Source organism: Talpa europaea (assembly GCF_964194135.1).
Source record: "Talpa europaea genome assembly, chromosome: 16".
NCBI lineage: Eukaryota > Metazoa > Chordata > Mammalia > Eulipotyphla > Talpidae > Talpa > Talpa europaea.
This window is the reverse complement of record NC_140084.1, coordinates 37732069-37748590: the sequence shown is the minus strand read 5'-3', so window position 1 is coordinate 37748590 and position 16522 is coordinate 37732069. Positions and strand designations below refer to the sequence as shown.

General features: G+C 55.1%; 1 protein-coding gene across 1 annotated transcript in view; it reads right to left on the bottom strand.

Moving 5' to 3' along the window:
- CNGB1 (cyclic nucleotide gated channel subunit beta 1) overlaps positions 1-15016 on the bottom strand; it is a gene marked incomplete at its 5' end in the record, with an annotated part of 57998 nt that extends 42982 nt beyond the window's left edge. Inside the window, 13 exons of the mRNA XM_084256865.1 lie at positions 96-167; positions 1308-1470; positions 7784-7820; positions 8238-8313; positions 9050-9182; positions 9559-9598; positions 9838-9913; positions 11434-11470; positions 11666-11708; positions 11803-11917; positions 12661-12733; positions 13004-13061; positions 14861-15016. Coding sequence (XP_084112991.1) covers positions 96-167; positions 1308-1470; positions 7784-7820; positions 8238-8313; positions 9050-9182; positions 9559-9598; positions 9838-9913; positions 11434-11470; positions 11666-11708; positions 11803-11917; positions 12661-12733; positions 13004-13061; positions 14861-15016 — 1079 coding nt within the window. The remainder of the gene's footprint in view (positions 1-95; positions 168-1307; positions 1471-7783; positions 7821-8237; positions 8314-9049; positions 9183-9558; positions 9599-9837; positions 9914-11433; positions 11471-11665; positions 11709-11802; positions 11918-12660; positions 12734-13003; positions 13062-14860) is intronic.
- Between the last annotated feature and the right edge of the window lie 1506 nt (positions 15017-16522).

Genomic DNA, 16522 nt, shown 5'->3' with positions numbered 1-16522 from the left:
CCCCAACATGTCCTCACCCCAGAAGCCAAGCTGACTCATGGTAACCCCACTTCCCCGGACCATCCCTTGGGGGTGGGGTGGGACAAGTGACTTACTTATTCTCCACCTTTTCCTCTTCTTTTTCCTCCTCCTCCTGCTCCCTCTCCTCTTGAATCCCAGGCAGCAACCTGAGTTGAGGTCAAAGGCAGATGAGTCCACCTGCAGCCACGCCCCAAGCCCATTCGTGCCCCCCGTCTTCATCAGGATGTTGTAACCCCTGAGACTGGATTTGAACTCCCCAACCAAGACTCCATCAGGGGAGCCCCGCCTGAGCAGCCCTGGGCTCCCTCCAGTAACAGGGCTGCTTCACCATCCTGGTGGTGACCCCCTGCTCCCTGGTTTCCCCATCTCTGCAATGCAGAGCATGGGCCTGAGGACCCAAGACCTCCGTCCATGGGAGCTAAGATCACTCCAGCCCTGGGGCAGCGACTCTGCAGCCACGGCCATGACTACACACTCCCCTGCCCAGGAGCCCGTCCCCGCTCCTGGAAATGCCTCCTGCCGACCTGCTCCTGCGCAAGGGCGCATGCACGTGTTTATAATAACATGTCTTGGAATCGATCTAAACATCCATCAGTAGCACACAGGTTAAGTAAGTGCTGGCACATTCATACGAAGTTGTAAAAAAAAAAAAAAATCTCGAGGTATATTGTGGAATGAATATAGGAAGGAACAAGGTCCAGGGAAGGCGCTGTCTCCCCGTCCCACCCTCGAGGGTCTCCAAGGCCCTCTCTGAAGCATCTGATGTTTAGGTGCCTGTGACGTGCTATCTTTTGTGGGGGGGAAATAAAGAGAGGACAAGAAGGGAATCCACGGCCTCCCCCGGTGGCGCAGCAGTTGAGTGCTGGGCTGCGAAGCTGCCCGCAGCCTCTGCCGCGCCGCCAGTTCGATCCCCGGCCACCAGCGAGGGTCCCACATGGCGTGCAGACCTCTCCTGCCGCCCGCTGCTCCCCTCAGCAGTGTACTTCATCAATCTGCCTGTTCTGCTCCCCGCTCTGGCTCTGGTAATTCTCTCACCCTCCCGGGCTTCTGACTGCACCCAGTGCTTGTATAAATAATAAATAAATCTTTTTACAAAAAGAAAGAAGGGAATCCACGTGCCCTGGAGTGGCAGCCACTCAGCCCGGGGAGAGCATTGGGTGCCTCGGGATTGGGGTGGGGAGCAGCTTCAGTACCCACACTTTGTCCTTTTATACTTCAGGGCTCTGTACTTTGTGCCTGGTTTCTTCCCAACTGATCATGGGTTTTAGGCCTTCTCCAGCTCCTACCTGGGCATCTGCTCCACGGCCTCGTCCTCCTCTTCACACGCCGGAGCCGCCCCTGAGTCCTGCGGGCTGGTGGTGCCCACGTGACGCTGGCCCTCCTCCCAGCAAGGGTCAAGCTCTTCTAGGACAAGATCAGGCTCCTCTTGCCCTCCAGGGAGGATACTGACTGCAGGAGACACAGAGTGGGGGGCTGGGAGAGCAGCAGGGAGCAGGCTGGGGCTCCCTAGCGGGCGGGGACCACGAGGGCACCTGGGCCATCACCACCCCTGGCCAGCCCAGCAGTGGAAAGGCTGTTTCCAGGGACCACAAACAACCAGGTCAGTGCTAAAGTGCTGACCGAAGCTCCCCATCGGTCACCCTGTCTCCTTCCATTGGTTCCCCCCTCTTTTTAAAGTCCCTGAGACAGAGCTTCAGTTGCGGCTGGTTTTATTTTGATTGAGACCTCCCTCCTGGCTGGGCAGAAGCGGAAACAGTGCCTCCAATCACAGCATCGCTGGTAATGTCAAAAGGCCGGACTCGGAGTCTGCCAGGCCATCCAGATGCGGGTGCTTGAGTGTCCCGAAGGGGCCAGGAGGGCTTGCCAATCCCTCACACCACATCTGCTGCTGCGTCTTTCTCTTGGGGCCTAGAAGCACACCTCAGGGGAGTCCACGGCAGAAAGAGGTTCCACCTTCAGAGAAGAAACTACAATCTTCAACATTTTTCCATCTCCCCCACCCCTGACAGTGAAACTATTGTGGCTGTGACGTTGGCAGCAGGGGATAAGGAGAGTCTCGTCAAGAATCTAAAGTGAGGGCCTCCCTGGTGGCCCAAGGGGTTAAGATGCAGCACTATGAAGCCATCCACAGCCACTGCGGCACGAGTTCAATCCCTGGCCAGGGAGGTGACACACAGTGCACAGCAGACCTCTCCCGTCTCGCCCACCGCTCCCCTCAACAGTGTATTTCAGTTGATCCACCTGTTCTGCTCCCCACTCTGTCTCTGGTGAATCCTCTCACGCCCACACCACTGGCCTGTACCCCAGTTTTTGTATGTGTAAATAAATAAATCTTTAAAAAAAGAATCTAAGGTGACCCCCCAACCAGAAGAAAGAATGAGCCTGCCTGGCTATCAGGTGTTCCCACAAAGTCCCAAAGGGCTAGCAGCCCTCAAGCCAAGCATCAATTACTAATGGTGACTTCCAGTGGAAGCTGACCTCAAACTGCATCCTTGACTTGGGGAGTTATTGTTCCTGGTGTAAAGCAGTAATAATGATAATAATAATAGATCAATAATAACAATAGTAACAGAAGCTACATTTTTGAGTCCTTGCTATGTGCCAGAGCCTGCACCATGAGTCACATGTATTAACTCAATTAGTCCTCGTGCCAACCTTCTAAGGTAGGACTAAGTATTATTCCCATTTTATTTTCCCTCATATATTTTATTCCCCATTTTACAGATAAGCCAACCGAGACCCAGGTTAACTCTTCTTTTTGGGGGTGTTTCCCCTGTGGAGGCATGGGCTCCCTGCTTTCCAAGCATTGTCACTCTCGGCTCCCACCTGCTGTCCTCTAGGTGGAGATGTTACCTTGTGTCACCTGCCTGTTACCTTGTGTCCTATGGTCCTGGTTCCTCCAGCCCTATAAGCACCTCTGGAATTTGCCTCCCAGGAAACGTTTCCAACTATGGCCCCAAATTCAGTGGCGGGTGGTATCATTCTATGCCGTCATCGGCAGTGGTGTCGCATCCCCATCCCAAGTAGCCACTTGTGGGCAAATCCCGGCCTGAACACGTCTTGGCCTGTGAGCTCATGAGCTTTTGTGGCAATCCTGCAGGGTGAAAAGAGGACTCTCCCCATTTCATAGGCCAGAGAGCTGGCTCAGAGAGGCTGAGGGTCTTGTCCAAGGTCACACAGCACACTGGAGGCAGTGCCAGGCCTCCCAGATCCTGTTCCCCGGTGTGCTGGCCCGTGAGTGCCTCCCTGGCATCTCGGTAGTTCAGAAATGGGCCTAAATGAGACAATACAGAGTCATTGTCTGTGTCCTCGCTTCCTTTCTCCCTAACCTTTTCTATTTAGGGACTAATTTTAAAGATTTGTTTATGCATTCAAGAACTGGGGTACAGGCCAGAGGTGTGGGCAGTGAGAGGATTCACCAGAGACAGAGTGGGGAGCAGAACAGGCAGATGGACTGAAATACACTGCTGAGGGGAGCAGTGGGCAAGACAGGAGAGGTCTGCTGCACCATGTGGGTAGCTCCCTGGCGGGCCTGGGATTGAACTTGTGCTGCAGAGGGTGTGGATAGCTTCACAGTGCTGTGCTTAACCCCTATTTCAGGACTATTTAGTGAAGAAGAATTTCCTCCTTTCACCCCAGGCCAGGCCTGAAAGGCATGTTCTCCACTGTCCCCATCAGACAGCCAAAGATTTGCAGCTCTGAGAAAAGGGCTGCCCCAAAGTACAGATAGGAAGGGTGTTCATGGGCACCTGCCACACTGATCCTGGGGCAGAGCCCCGAGCAAGACCGGAGGAGCCGCTGTCCCACCACCCCTGGGGCTCCAAACCCTTCTCCACAGGCATCGGATTCCCAGCTCTCCTGGCTTTTCCAGGCCCCCACCCAGGTGGCCAGGCCTCAGATGATATCCCTAAAGCAACACTGCTCATGTTCACATGGAAACTGTGCTCCATCTGGGGACCCCCACAGTCCCTCATCAGCCCTCTACCTCCTAGCCAGTCTTTGCCCTCCTAGGATGTCAAATGGGGTTCTGATTCCAGCAGTGAAAGTCAGCAGCCCAATCTGAGGAAGGGGCTCCTGTTTCTGGGAGCAGCAGAGACAAGGAGCCCAGGGGCATGAATTCTAGGCCAAGGGACCCATTGTGTCCCTGAGTAACTGGTAAAACACAAACCTCTGCCCAAAACCTCCTTCCTTTCTGGCAGGTCTGGGTCCCAAGTGCTTCAGATGTGGCCTAAAGTTAAGGAGCCCCCCCTCCCCCGCCCTCCATTTCAATTGCTTCCCCTGCCTTGAACACGGTCTCAGGCTCAGAGCAACCTTTGTGTAGTCCCTCTTATGCTCAGCCACTTTCAATGGCTCCCCATTGCCTACAGCCTAACCCCTTAAAATCAGGCCTCAATTGGCCTCCCTGGTGGTGCAGGGGGTTAAGCACCGCACTATGAAGCAATCTGCAGCCTCTGCAGCATGAGTTCGATCCCCGGCTGGCCAGGGAGCAACCCACATGGTGCAGCAGACCTCTCTGTCTCGCCCGCTGCTCCCCTCAGGGGTATATTTCAGCCAGTCTGCCTGTTCTGTTCCCTGCTCTGTCTCTGGTGAATCCTCTCACATGCACCCCCTGCACCTCTGACCTGTACCCCAGTTCTTGTATGCATAAATAAATAAATCTTTAAAAAGAAAGAAAATTGGGCCTTCCTGGTTGCACAGGCAGTTAAGCGCAGCACTGAGAAGTTGTCTGCAGCCTCTGCAGCATGGTTCGATCCAGGCCGGCCGGCGAGATACCCACATGGCACGGCAGACCTCTCCTGTCACGCCTGCTGCTCCCCTCAGCAGTGTATTTCAGTAGATCCTCCTCTTCTGTTCCCCAATCTCTCTGGTGAATCCTCTCACACACACCTCCCCACACATATACCTCTGGCTTACACCCCAGTTCTTGTATGCATAAATAAATAAATCTTTAAAAGGAAAGATTTATTTACTTATTTATGCATAGAAAAACTGGGGTGTAGGCCAGAGGCACGGGAGGTGAGAGGACCCACCAGAGACAGAGTGGGGAGCAAGATCTAAATGCTCCTTTTAGCCTTATCCGAAGAACAATATCATGCAATCAGAATTTGATGCTTTTTAATGTCAACCAAAGCGTTGGTTGCTGTCCACTAGGGGGTCTCTGACCATGGGCGACAGACAGGGGTCAAGTCTGATTCTTCAGGGAGAATTGTGTCCTGCAGGGTGGACAGCTGTGCCGGGCGACATGCTGCGGGCTGCACCGGAATCTTCTCAAAAGACAGTCCAAGGCCTTCCCGAGCCCTCGGGTGGGAGGTCCTCCTGCTGCCCAGCTCACAGCCCATAGGCTGCCCTTGGCGACCTCCCCCAAGGGGCTGCCCTGGGGTCTCTGAGGGGTGACCCTGGCTCCCCTTCCCCCATCTGGGAGCACAGGGAGGGGCAGGAGTCACTGTTCAAGGTGGTGGGGCTCCATGGCCACCTCTGTCGCCTTCCCTGCCCTCCCTGCCAGTCTTTCTTCAGGGCACCCTTCCTTCCTTCTGTCCATCTGTCCGTTTGTCTGCACTCCCCCAGGCTCCCGTCTCCTTTGTTTCAGAGGCCTCCAGCTGCTGCCACCCCTTAAACAAAGGAGAGGACAGAAGGGTGGGCCGCTGGGCGGGCTGGGTGGGCAGGCGAGGGGGTGAATGAGTGAGTGAATGGGTAGAGGGAGGTAGGGATGAAGCAGGGAGAAGGGAGAGACACCCACCCCGGCCCTTCAGAGCCACCTCGTTTAACAGGCTGTACAGTGCCCCCCAAAATATACATCCCAGTCCTGACCCCCGCTACCTGTGGCCGACCTTATTTGGAAACAGGGTCTTTGCAGCGATAAGAAAGAGAAGGCTGACAAGGGGAGATCATGTGCACATGGGGTGAGCCCTAACCCCAATGGTGGGTGATCTTAGAAGGAGAAGGCCAGTCTGTACTCAGACCGAAATTGGAGGGCAGCTGAGCTGGGGTGCCTGGGGTCACCAGCAGCCACCAGAGAAAAGTGGGGAAGGTTTTCTTCCTCAGAACTTCCAGAAAAACCAACCCTGGCATCACTTTGACTTTGGACTTCAGACTTCTCACTTCCTGTGCTCTGAGAATAACCCCTGCTGTTTGGAGGTGCCCAGTCCATGGTCCTTTGTCATGGCAGCTCCAGGAGGCAAATACACCCCAGTCCTGGGCTGAGTCTGCCCCAAGGACATCCAGTGCCCACCACGACCCACAAGCTCCAGACACACGGGAGCCCTGATGATAGCCGCTGGGAACACTGCTTCCTCCAGAGAGCCTGGTAAGAGGGGTAGGGTCAGGGCCTCCCCTGGTGGTGCAGCGGTTGAGCACTGGGCTGCGAAGCTGCCCGCAGCCTCTGCAGCGTCGGTTCGATCCCCGGGCACCAGCGAGGTTCCCACATGGTGCACAGACCTCTCCTGCCGCCCGCTGCTCCCCTCAGCAGTGTATTTCGTCAGTCTGCCTGTTCTGTTTCCCGCTCTGGCCCTGGTGGATTCTCTCACCCTCCCGCACTTCTGACTGTACCCAGTGCTTGTATAAATAAATAAATAAATCTTTAAAAAAAAGAAAGAAAAGAAAAGAAAGAGGGGTAGGGTCAGCATCCTGGGTGGGGATGGGGTGTCAGCTCCAGAGAACACCCCCTGTACTGTAACTTTGCTCTGGCTGAGCTGCCAGACAAGTGGACGTGGCTCGTCACCCCAGGACATCTAATTCTGTGAACTGGGGCCGTCTCTGGCCCTCTGCTCGCCCCTCTGGGGTGCCCATGACCTCCACAAGATGGAGCAACCCCTGCTCAGAGCCTCACAATGTCCTTCCACAGCTGCTGCCAGACGCCAGCTCCACAGTCAACAGGCCAGTCTGTGCTCAGGCTGTTGCAGTTGTCGCAGCTCAGAGCGCCCAGAAAGACCACCACAGGCCAGACACAGTTTTGGGAAGCCCTGAGGGCCACAGTCCAAGGTTCTGTGTCCAGGGTGGAATAGGGCCACAGCCGTGGAGCCTGAACTTTGCTTTGTTCATCCCTGGAACTCATCACAGGCCTGGCACCTAGCAGGTCCCCCTCGATCCTTTGTTATGAATGAATGAATGAATGAATGAATGAATGAATGAATGAATGAATGCTCTGTCTATCACATGCCTCTCCAGAGGCCACGAAATGAAGGCAAACAGATTCTGGAGTCTGGTCCTCCCCTCCTGGCCTCAGTCTGCCCCTAATCCTGGAGCAGGGCAGGGATAAAAGGCATCTCTCTCCTCCGGTCCAGACAAAGACCAGGGGACACTATTCCCACTCAAGGCAGCTGAAGCCTAAGGGTCTAGTCCCTCTTCCCTCTGGCCCCTGAAGTCCAGGACTCTGTTCAGCCAACCCCCAGGCCCTGCTGAAGGGCAATGTGACACGCTCTCTCTCCCCATGTTCCCAGCAGGAAGGGGGACCACGGACTTGGCCTCAGAACTATTTTCTCTGGGGAGAAGCTGGAAGGCAGGGGGGGTCTGCTCCTATACACACATCCCCCGCCAAGCCCCCCCTCCAATCCCAGCCCCTAGCAGAGACCTCCAGCCACCACCAGCTAGCTCTGGGCCAGGCCCTGGCACCCTTTGCAGGCTGACCTGACCCGAGGACCCTCTGCTCCACGTCAGAAGACCCTGACTGTGCCCCCTAGCGAGTCCAGCAGCAGACCCACTGCCCTTGCACACTCAGACTAAGCCATCCCCGGGACATGCTCATGAAGACACACGTCTCACTTACTGGTCTGCACGTCACAGGTCACAGGGGTATCAGGCTCCTGCGTGGGGAGAAAGGGGAGAAAACGTCTGGGGTCCTCTGTCCGCAGGGCCCTTCGTACAGCACCCCCCTCTACCTCCTCTCACCCCCTGAGGAACTCCCCCTTCAGGTCTCAACTTGGCAGGCCACCTCCACTGGGAAGCCTTCCCTGATGTTCCTGGGAGGCTCCTTCTCTGCACCCCTTTTCCCGACTGCTCCCCCCATGGAGGCACCTCCCTCCACAATTTGAGCTCCTGATAGTTGAGGCTGGGCCAGCACTTCTTAGCCCTGAGACCACAGTGCTGGGCAGGCTGGACTCCTGATGCAGACCCCCTTCTTCCTTCTGTACCCCACCCAGGGAGCACCCCACTCTTGCCCAAGCTCCTGAGACCCCTTCCCCCCAGCACCCAGGGCCCCACGCCCTGAGCTCAGCACCCACCTGCTCCCCAGCCCTCTCCTGGAGCACTGGCTGCGGCAGGACCTTCTCCAGCCTGTGCCGGAGCCACGCCACCAACCTGCAGGTGGGCGAGAGAGGTGGCGCCTGATTGAGAGGGGTTCTGGGGAAACTGAGGCCAGAGCCAGACCTGCCCCAAGGCCAATGGCAAGGCAGACCAGTGCCCAGGTCTCAACCCCAAGCACACTGCCCCTCCCTGTTCTCCCAGGCAAGCCTCAGGCTACTCTGCAGACCCCAGGGGGACCCCACCTCCTCGGCCCCACCCTCACTCAAACAGGAGCTCCCTTCAGGCCCCTCACTCAGGCCTGATGCTGATTTTCAATGCAGGTATCCCTTGACCCAGCAGCTCTACTTCCTCTGATTTCTCCTGCAGACTTGAGCTAAATGATGCCCGGATAAGCAGTGACTCAGCACAGGTGGAAACAAGCCGATGTCTGCGAGTTAAAAGCATCCACGCAGTGGATTCTGTGCCGCTGTGGCAGGAATGAAGCCGACTGATAGGTATAAACCACCTCTAAGGCACCTTTTTAGGTGAGAAAAGCAAGATCACAGCAGTATATATAGTTTGCTCTCGGCAGGTGTGTGTTTAAAGGAGAAACATCCTCATCTGCTTGGCTGGGCTGAGAAGGCGGGGTACAAGTGGTGGGGGGCTGGCAACCCCTTTGAATGTTCTCCCAGGTGCCTGTGTTGCTTTTCTAATAAAACAAAGTAGTTTTGTGAAGGTTGGCGGTTGGGCGTTGGGCTGGGAGGAGGCACTGCTCCTGCTCCTGGGGCAGGCATAGCATTTGGGGGCTCACCTGGCAGTGTCCCCGGGGGGCGGCAGGGAAGAAGCCTGGAGGGCAGGCTGAGGATCTGGAGTGGGCTCCTCTTCGGGCTCCGGGGGGCCCAGTGTGGGCAGGATGGGGCTTTCTGGCACCTGCAGCGTGGACTCTGTTTCCAAACGGGGCTCAGGGGTGTCTAAGTGGCAAGCAGGGGAGAAACTAAAGATGAGAGGACTTCATGAGATCCCTCTGACCCAAGGTACCGACATGACTAAGTTGGAGCCCGCTGGGACCACCCCAAGTATCCCATCATCAGACAGCCATGAAACTGAAGCCCAGGGAGGGGAAGGGGTCTCAGACCACAAGTGTCTGTTCTGGGAGGTTCCAGTGCTCCCCAAAATAGCCTGCTCCCTACAGACACTGAACACCTCTCTAGGAAGGATGAGGGCTAAGATGCTGCCCCAGGATGCCCCAAGACCCCAGTTGTACCCCCGGCCCAGCAGTGACCATCCCAGTCAGCCTCTCTCCAGAGCCCCTCCATGTACCTGCGCCCCAGGCAGCATCAGCAGGCTCGTCTCTGCAACCCTGGATCAAAAGCAGGGAAGGAGGTCACAGAGCAAAGCAATCCTGTGCACCCCTGCCCTGGTCAGCTGTGCCCCGCCCTTCTGCGGCCACTCCTCCCCACCTAGGATGCTCAGGAAGGACAGAGCCCTCTCCATGGGCCCCAGAGAACAAGAAGAACCTTTTGAGTAGACTGGCCCTTCCTGGGCCCCCAAACCCCTCCCAGATAAGCAGCTTCCTGCTCCCCTTTTTCCTGGACTTACCGCTGAGGATTTGGGGGGCTGTGGCAGCACCTTCTCCAGACTCAGCTCAACCCATCGGAGCAGCCAGGGTCGGGGCCTACACAGGGGCCAGTGGTCAACTGAGCAGCCTGACCACCTGCTGGGTCTCAGGTTCCAGCACCCCTTCCAGGCCTTCAGCAACCTTCCGCATTGGGGGTGGGGTGGGGGGAGCCTCCTCTATCAGAAACTCTCAAAGGGCCCAAGGTGGTGGCGGGCACTGCTGTCAACCTCAAGTTCTAACCTAAACCTGGGCCAGGCCTGGAAAAACTGGCCCAGCCATGGCCTCTGTAGCCTGGGAGCTCCCAGTGACTGGGGCACACCAGCCTGGCTTCAAAGTTTGTGGCCTGTGCTGTCTACAGGGACCCACACTTGCAGGGACCCATTTTGGGCTCCACACTGTCCCCACAGTCTTTGGTCTTAGTCATTTTGCAAGTTCTGTTTTTTCACTTCACACTGGGCCCCACAGTGCACAAGTCTCCTCCTGGACAAACTTTGGGTCCCAGGCCCATCTGGCCTATGGGCAGCCCCTCTCTCCTCTGGGAAACTCCATGTTCCCAGGGGACTCCATCCCCCACCAGTCTGGTGCAAAAGCAAGCTGGCAAGTCCTCTGGGTGCCTTCGTCCCATGTCACTTTACGGCTTTATGAGTCAGCTCAGTGGCCCTGGGGACCCCTGATCTGGGCAGCCTCCAGGGGCAAAAGAGCAAGTGGGAGCCACGAATTAATGAATGGGGTATGTGAGGATCCACATCATTCATTCACCCCTTCATTTCACCCCTCCGTGCTGAGTCCCCCCCAACTCTGCTGGGTGCCAGGGGTGCAGCAGTGACCAGGACAAACGCCCCTGCTCTCACAACCTGACAATCCAATGAAAGGATGAGGGGAGCGGGGAGAGATGAATGGATTCCCAGCAGAGCTTGCAAATCAGAGACTTCAGGCTTACTCTGGAGGCCCACTGTATTCTGGAAACTTGTAAATTACTGACATCTACAAACAAAGGAGTTTACATAAATATCTAAAGTTCTAGCTTCTCTTGATAAACTGGAGGATCTGGCCGCCCTCAGCCCTCACTCCTGCAGGGCAGAGGCAACTGGAGCTGAGAGGGACCCTCCTTGGAGAGGGATCCAGGCTCCCTGTTTTGCTTAGTCTTCATCTGCCGGCCACCTGGATGACAAGGCGACCACCGGGCAGTTTTGAGGATTTGAAAGCTGTGCAGCTGCCAGGCCAATCTGACCACCAAGAGCCCCACAGAGAGGCAGGCCCCGCTTCAAAGCTGCACTGGGCACCCACCACACGAATCTCGTTGGTGAGGAGCTCATCCACACCCCCTCTCCATCCTGAGAAGGGCCCCCACTAATTAGCACAACCGTCCAGGGGCAGCTCAGGCCCACCCTTGCCATTTCTTAATGAGAACGTGAGGATGGGATGAGATGAGAGGCACATCCAAGGTTGTCCACTGTGGTGATGGTGGACCCTGCTCCCAACCCAAGCCCCTGGGCTCTGGGTGCACTGCACCCCCACCACACATACTCCAAATGAGGCCTGGACTCCCAAACCAGTGCTCAAGAATGGGTACTCACCCAGTATCTGGGGCCCTGAGGGCCTCCTGGGCCCCATCTGCAGGGTCAGAGAATAAAGAAAGGCTGTCAGCAGCTAAAGACCTGCCCAGTGTCCTCTGGTCAACCCAACTCAAGCCCAGGTTTGAGCGTTGGGCCAATGAGATGAGAAAATCCAACCCTGTGGACTCTTCCCAGGGGCAGGCCTGTCCCTCGGTCCCGCTGCTGCCAAGGGCCCCCCGTCTCTGGGCCTTACCTGGGCCTCCAGTGGCGCAGCGCCCAAGGACCTGAGCTCCTGCCTATGGGAACAGACAGATGACATGGGGAACAAGCCCACGTGCACGGGCCACCCCCCTAGCCTCTCCCCCTCCACCACTCTGACCCCAACAGTACCTGAGCCGGGCTCCCCAGGCCCGCAGTGCTCTGCGCTGGGCTGCTGCTGTGGCTGGGCTGCGGGGCGATCTTCTCCATGCCTGTCCTGAGCCAGGTTAGCACCCAGCTGCGGGCACTGTCCAGGGACAAACGCACAAGCCCTCAATGTCCCCAGCCCCAAACTGGCTGAAGAGGCAGTCCCCGCTGTCCTAAAGAACTTGGCTGAACCCCAAACCTCCACCTCACCACTGTGAGGCTTCAGACATATCACCTCCCCCTTAGCCTTATGTCCCTGTCTGGAAAATGGGGGACGCAACCCCTGGTGAGGCCAGCATGCCTGGCCAATCTGGGTGTGCCCCCGCCAGATATGTGGGTGCAGAGTTGCTGAGCCCACTCTCTCACCCTGCCTCCACTTCGCCTGGCCCAGGGATCCCTGGGGGCTGCACTGGCTGACATCTGTGCTCTAGAAAGGTGAGGGCTTCCTGCAGCTGAGGCTGATCTTTTTAAATACGGGCCTCACAGTTGCCCTCACTTGTTCTGGAATGTCTGAGCCAACTGCGAGATGGCGTGGAAGTCTGGATTTCTGGCTTCCTTGGGAAAATCAGACGCTCTGGCCACGCTAGACCTGCATGTCATCCACACAATGAGCGACCGCTGGCCCCCAGCCTCCATTTCTCTTGGTTGTCTCGCCATTTGAGCGTGAGAGACCCCCCACCCTCTGCCTGAAGTTCCCTGCAGCCAGTTCCCGTGACGTTGCAGGTCTTTACCCGGGATTGGCTATAACTTGAGAGTAGTGCCGGTCTTGGGCCCCTGTGGCTCCCTGGCTTGGGGGCGCACGGGGTGCTTGCTGAGGTGGAGAGAAGGAAGGGGGTACAGTACCTGTTCACTTCAGGGCCCACAGCGACCTGGGCTTGGAGGGATGTGACCAGAGTGCGGGCAACCTCCTGCATTTCTGGAAAAGAGTCCCTCATACTTTAGATCAGGAGCCTCAGCAAGGCCTGTTTCTACCCTGCAGGGGAGGTTAAGGCAGAGGCAGAGGCAGGGGAGAATGCTAAGGGGCTAGAGGTAAGATCTGGCTTGGCTCAACTAAAGAAGTCCCCAGGAGCCCACCCTTACCTGCTCTTAGCCTCAGTTTCCCCCTTTGTGAAGTGGGCCTGCCAGCCTCCTGGGCCACGGCAAGGCTCTTGGGGAGACCCTGCCGAGCTGGGCTTCCGCCACTCACCCTGAGGGCTCGCGTAGCCTCTGTCCACCTCGTCCCCCCGGAATGGCTCCTCAGGTGGCTGGAGGGTTCAAATGGGACTGTGTCAGCCGTCAGCGAGGCCAGCCTTGCTCACGCGAGGGCAGTCCATGTCCCAGCCACAGGGATCCTCACACATCCCCACCCCAAACACAGGGCCAAACAACTCTTTGCTCAACTGACCCAGTAAATCCTGGTACCTCGTCTTCCACTTGGAATATTCCCTTCCTCCCAGCCGCAGGGCATTGTATCCACCCTCGATCCTCGCACACCCCAAGGTGGCCCCCAGGTCGATCACATGTGCCAGGAAGCTGTCCCACTTCACTAAGAGAGCGTTATGAAGCCTTGGGGCAAGCAGAGGGGACGGGGAGGGAAGGAATCTACCCTGTGCCAGTGCCCAACCTTCTCCCTGCCCTTCAAGGCCAAGCCTTCCACTCCCCTCTAGCAGTCAGGGGGGTTCAGTCTCTGCCACCTGTCTCACAGTTGCCTCTGCAGCCACACCCTCTACTGCTGTGCACACATATGCCCTGACACACACAGACAGACATGTTGCAAGAGGTGTGTGTATATGTCTGCAAGGGTACAGACACAGAGGCACAGGCATTTGCATAGATACGCAGGCATTTGCATACACACGCAGGCATGTGTGTGCTGTACACACACATCCACATATACGTTATTCCCATTCACATAAACATCGGCAGGTACACAACTTACACGTGCAGCCTTGCACTGATGCACAAACACATTCTCATGCACACATCATTCATATATGCACTAAAGCACAATAAAATACACACAAATGAGCATACTGCAAGGCACACAAACATGTGTGCACACACATGCGCCTGTACATGTGTGAACTAAGCATCTGCTCTAAACACATGCATGGGCACACAAGTACAGACAACAAACTGCGTGCACACATGCATACACAAACATGTGATATTGTCCACACACTTGTATGGACACATAAATATGTGCACACAACACAAACATGTGAATACAGTCATGGATTCAGTGAGTGACCTGGCTGAGTCTATAGATTCCCAGGGGCAAGGCTTGTACATCATCATGCTCCCAGCACTGCACATAGGGTCAGGCGTCAATTAGAAGCTAAATCAAATCTGTTCAGTTGAGCTTCTGAATTCATCATCATCAAGCTCCTGAGCAGAAGGGATGCAAAATTAGGAAGCTTTGAGGCACTTGCAGGAAGTTTCTAGAGAAATATTGCTCTAACTGTAATCCATGAACCAGTGTCAGTCTGTAAACTGTGACTGGTCCACATGAATAAGCAGTATGCACCAGAATGTAGATCAATTATCTACATCCTTCATGGAGAAAGTCTTACTACCAAATACTGCACGAAGGTACATTGTAGATTTGCAAGCTCCTGATCTCACCATGGGCTAGTAACAGAGTTCGTGGACTGAACTCTTTGAGTAGCTCTTGCTCTAGATTCTAGATATCAGCAGGCAATGGCCCTTGGGCCAAACAGCTGCCTGCTTTTGTAAATAAAGTTTTATTGGAACACAGCCATGTTCATATATCACCTGTGAGTGTTTTCACTTCACAATGGCAGAGTTGACTATTAACAGAGATGGCAAGACCCACAAAGTCCAAAATATTTACTCTCCAGCCTTTGAACAGAAAAAGTTAGCCTTGAGCAAGCCCTATCCATTCTCTTTCCTCCTTGGTGTAAAAAGAGTGCCAAGCCAGGTGGCCTGGAGTTTTCCTTATGACTCAAATTTTGTTGTGGAAGGCCTGTGGCGGGAAGCTGGCCCAAGCTGGGAAGTCCTGGGCAGCGAGACCAGCATGCCCTCCTCGCCATCATCTTCCTACCAGGGTTGCGGGCTCCTCTGTTTCAGGCTCTGGTTCTGGCTCTGCTTCCGCCTTGGGCTCTGGTTCTGGTTCTGCCTGGTCCTCCTCCTCCTCCCTCTTGGTCTTCTGAAGGGTCCCTGGGGGTTGAGGCAGCACCTTCTGGACCCAGCCCAACATCCTGACACCTGTAAGAGATGGTGTCCTTAGATTTCCCCCAGAGTGCTCACAGTTGCACCCATTTGGGGGCTGCTTTTGTGGGTTACACATTTTCTTTTTTTCCCTCATTATATTTTAAAATCGCTTTGCAATTCTACCTCCAAGTATTTAAATTTAGAAATATTCAAATTCACAAACACATAAAGAAGTTGGTACAATGGTGTTGCAGCAAAAGACGATAAACACCCAAATATTCATCAGTAGGAGATGGGTTATTAGAAAGTATCTAAATGTTTATCTGTAGGAGGGGTGCACATTAAAGAAATTACAATACAGTCAAAAATGGAATATTCTAGAACCATCAAGAAGAAAGACGCTAACATGGGAAGATGTACATGATCTGGACTCCAGTCATGAACAAATCAGTTAAACTCTCCATACCTCAGTTTACTTGTCTGTAAAATGGGAGTGTTAATGGTATTTGGTGGAGGTGATTAGGAGGATAAAACACACTGATAAGAACAGTGGCTGGCACACACCGAGGGCTTAGTAAACATTGATTGTGACTATTATTTGGTGTCAAGCAAAACTGGAATATCTGCTCATTATCATCCCATTATAAAAAAGATTTTAAATACATGATCAGAAGCCTCTGAACAGAAAATCTGCTTTGTTGAAGATAAAATCAACCTATTTTCATGACTTAAAAATGCTTAAGATAGGGCCTCCCCGGTGGTGCAGCGGTTGAGCGCTGGGTTGCGAAGCTGCCCGCAGCCTCTGCAGCGCCGGTTCGATCCCCGGCTGCTCCCCGGCCACCGGAGGAGGGTCCCACATGGCGCGCAGACCTCTCCTGCCGCCCGCTGCTCCCCTCAGCAGTGTACTTCAGTCCTTCTGCCTGCTCTGCTCCCCGCTCTGGCTCTGGTGAATTCTCTCACCCTCCCACGCTTCTGACTGTACCCAGTGCTTGTATAAATAAATAAATCTTTAAAAAAAAAATGCTTAAGATAGAATGACAGTTAAACCCCCTTTTCATGGTTCACCGTGATATTTCAGGTTCAGTTTCTGGTATCATTTCTCTTCCAGGAATGGGAAACCCAGGCCCTTATAACTACATTCCTGCAGGGTATCCTGGCTGCTGGCACCACACACGTCAATGCCCACAGCTCTGAGCCCGGGAGAGCGCTTTCAAAGCAATGACCAACACGGTGAGCCCTATTCCCGCCCCAGCGATGGGCAGCCAAAGCATTGCTAGAGAGATTCCTTGTCCCTCTTCCACTAGGGATGCTGGTTCCAGGTTTAAAAGGCGAGCACAGGGCCCAAGATCCAACCCAAGAGCCCAGATCCTGGCCATGGTGCCTGCCTTTCTAAGTGGGGGACAGAGCTCGGGTGGGGAGTCAGATCTCTGACTCGGCCTCCAAAAAAATGAACATGGGCTAGATACAAGCCCTCTGGTCTTCCATTTCGCTGTTGGGTTGAGGGGTGTAGATGCAGTGATTTCCCAGGTTGGTAGAGCCCCAGGTCACACGT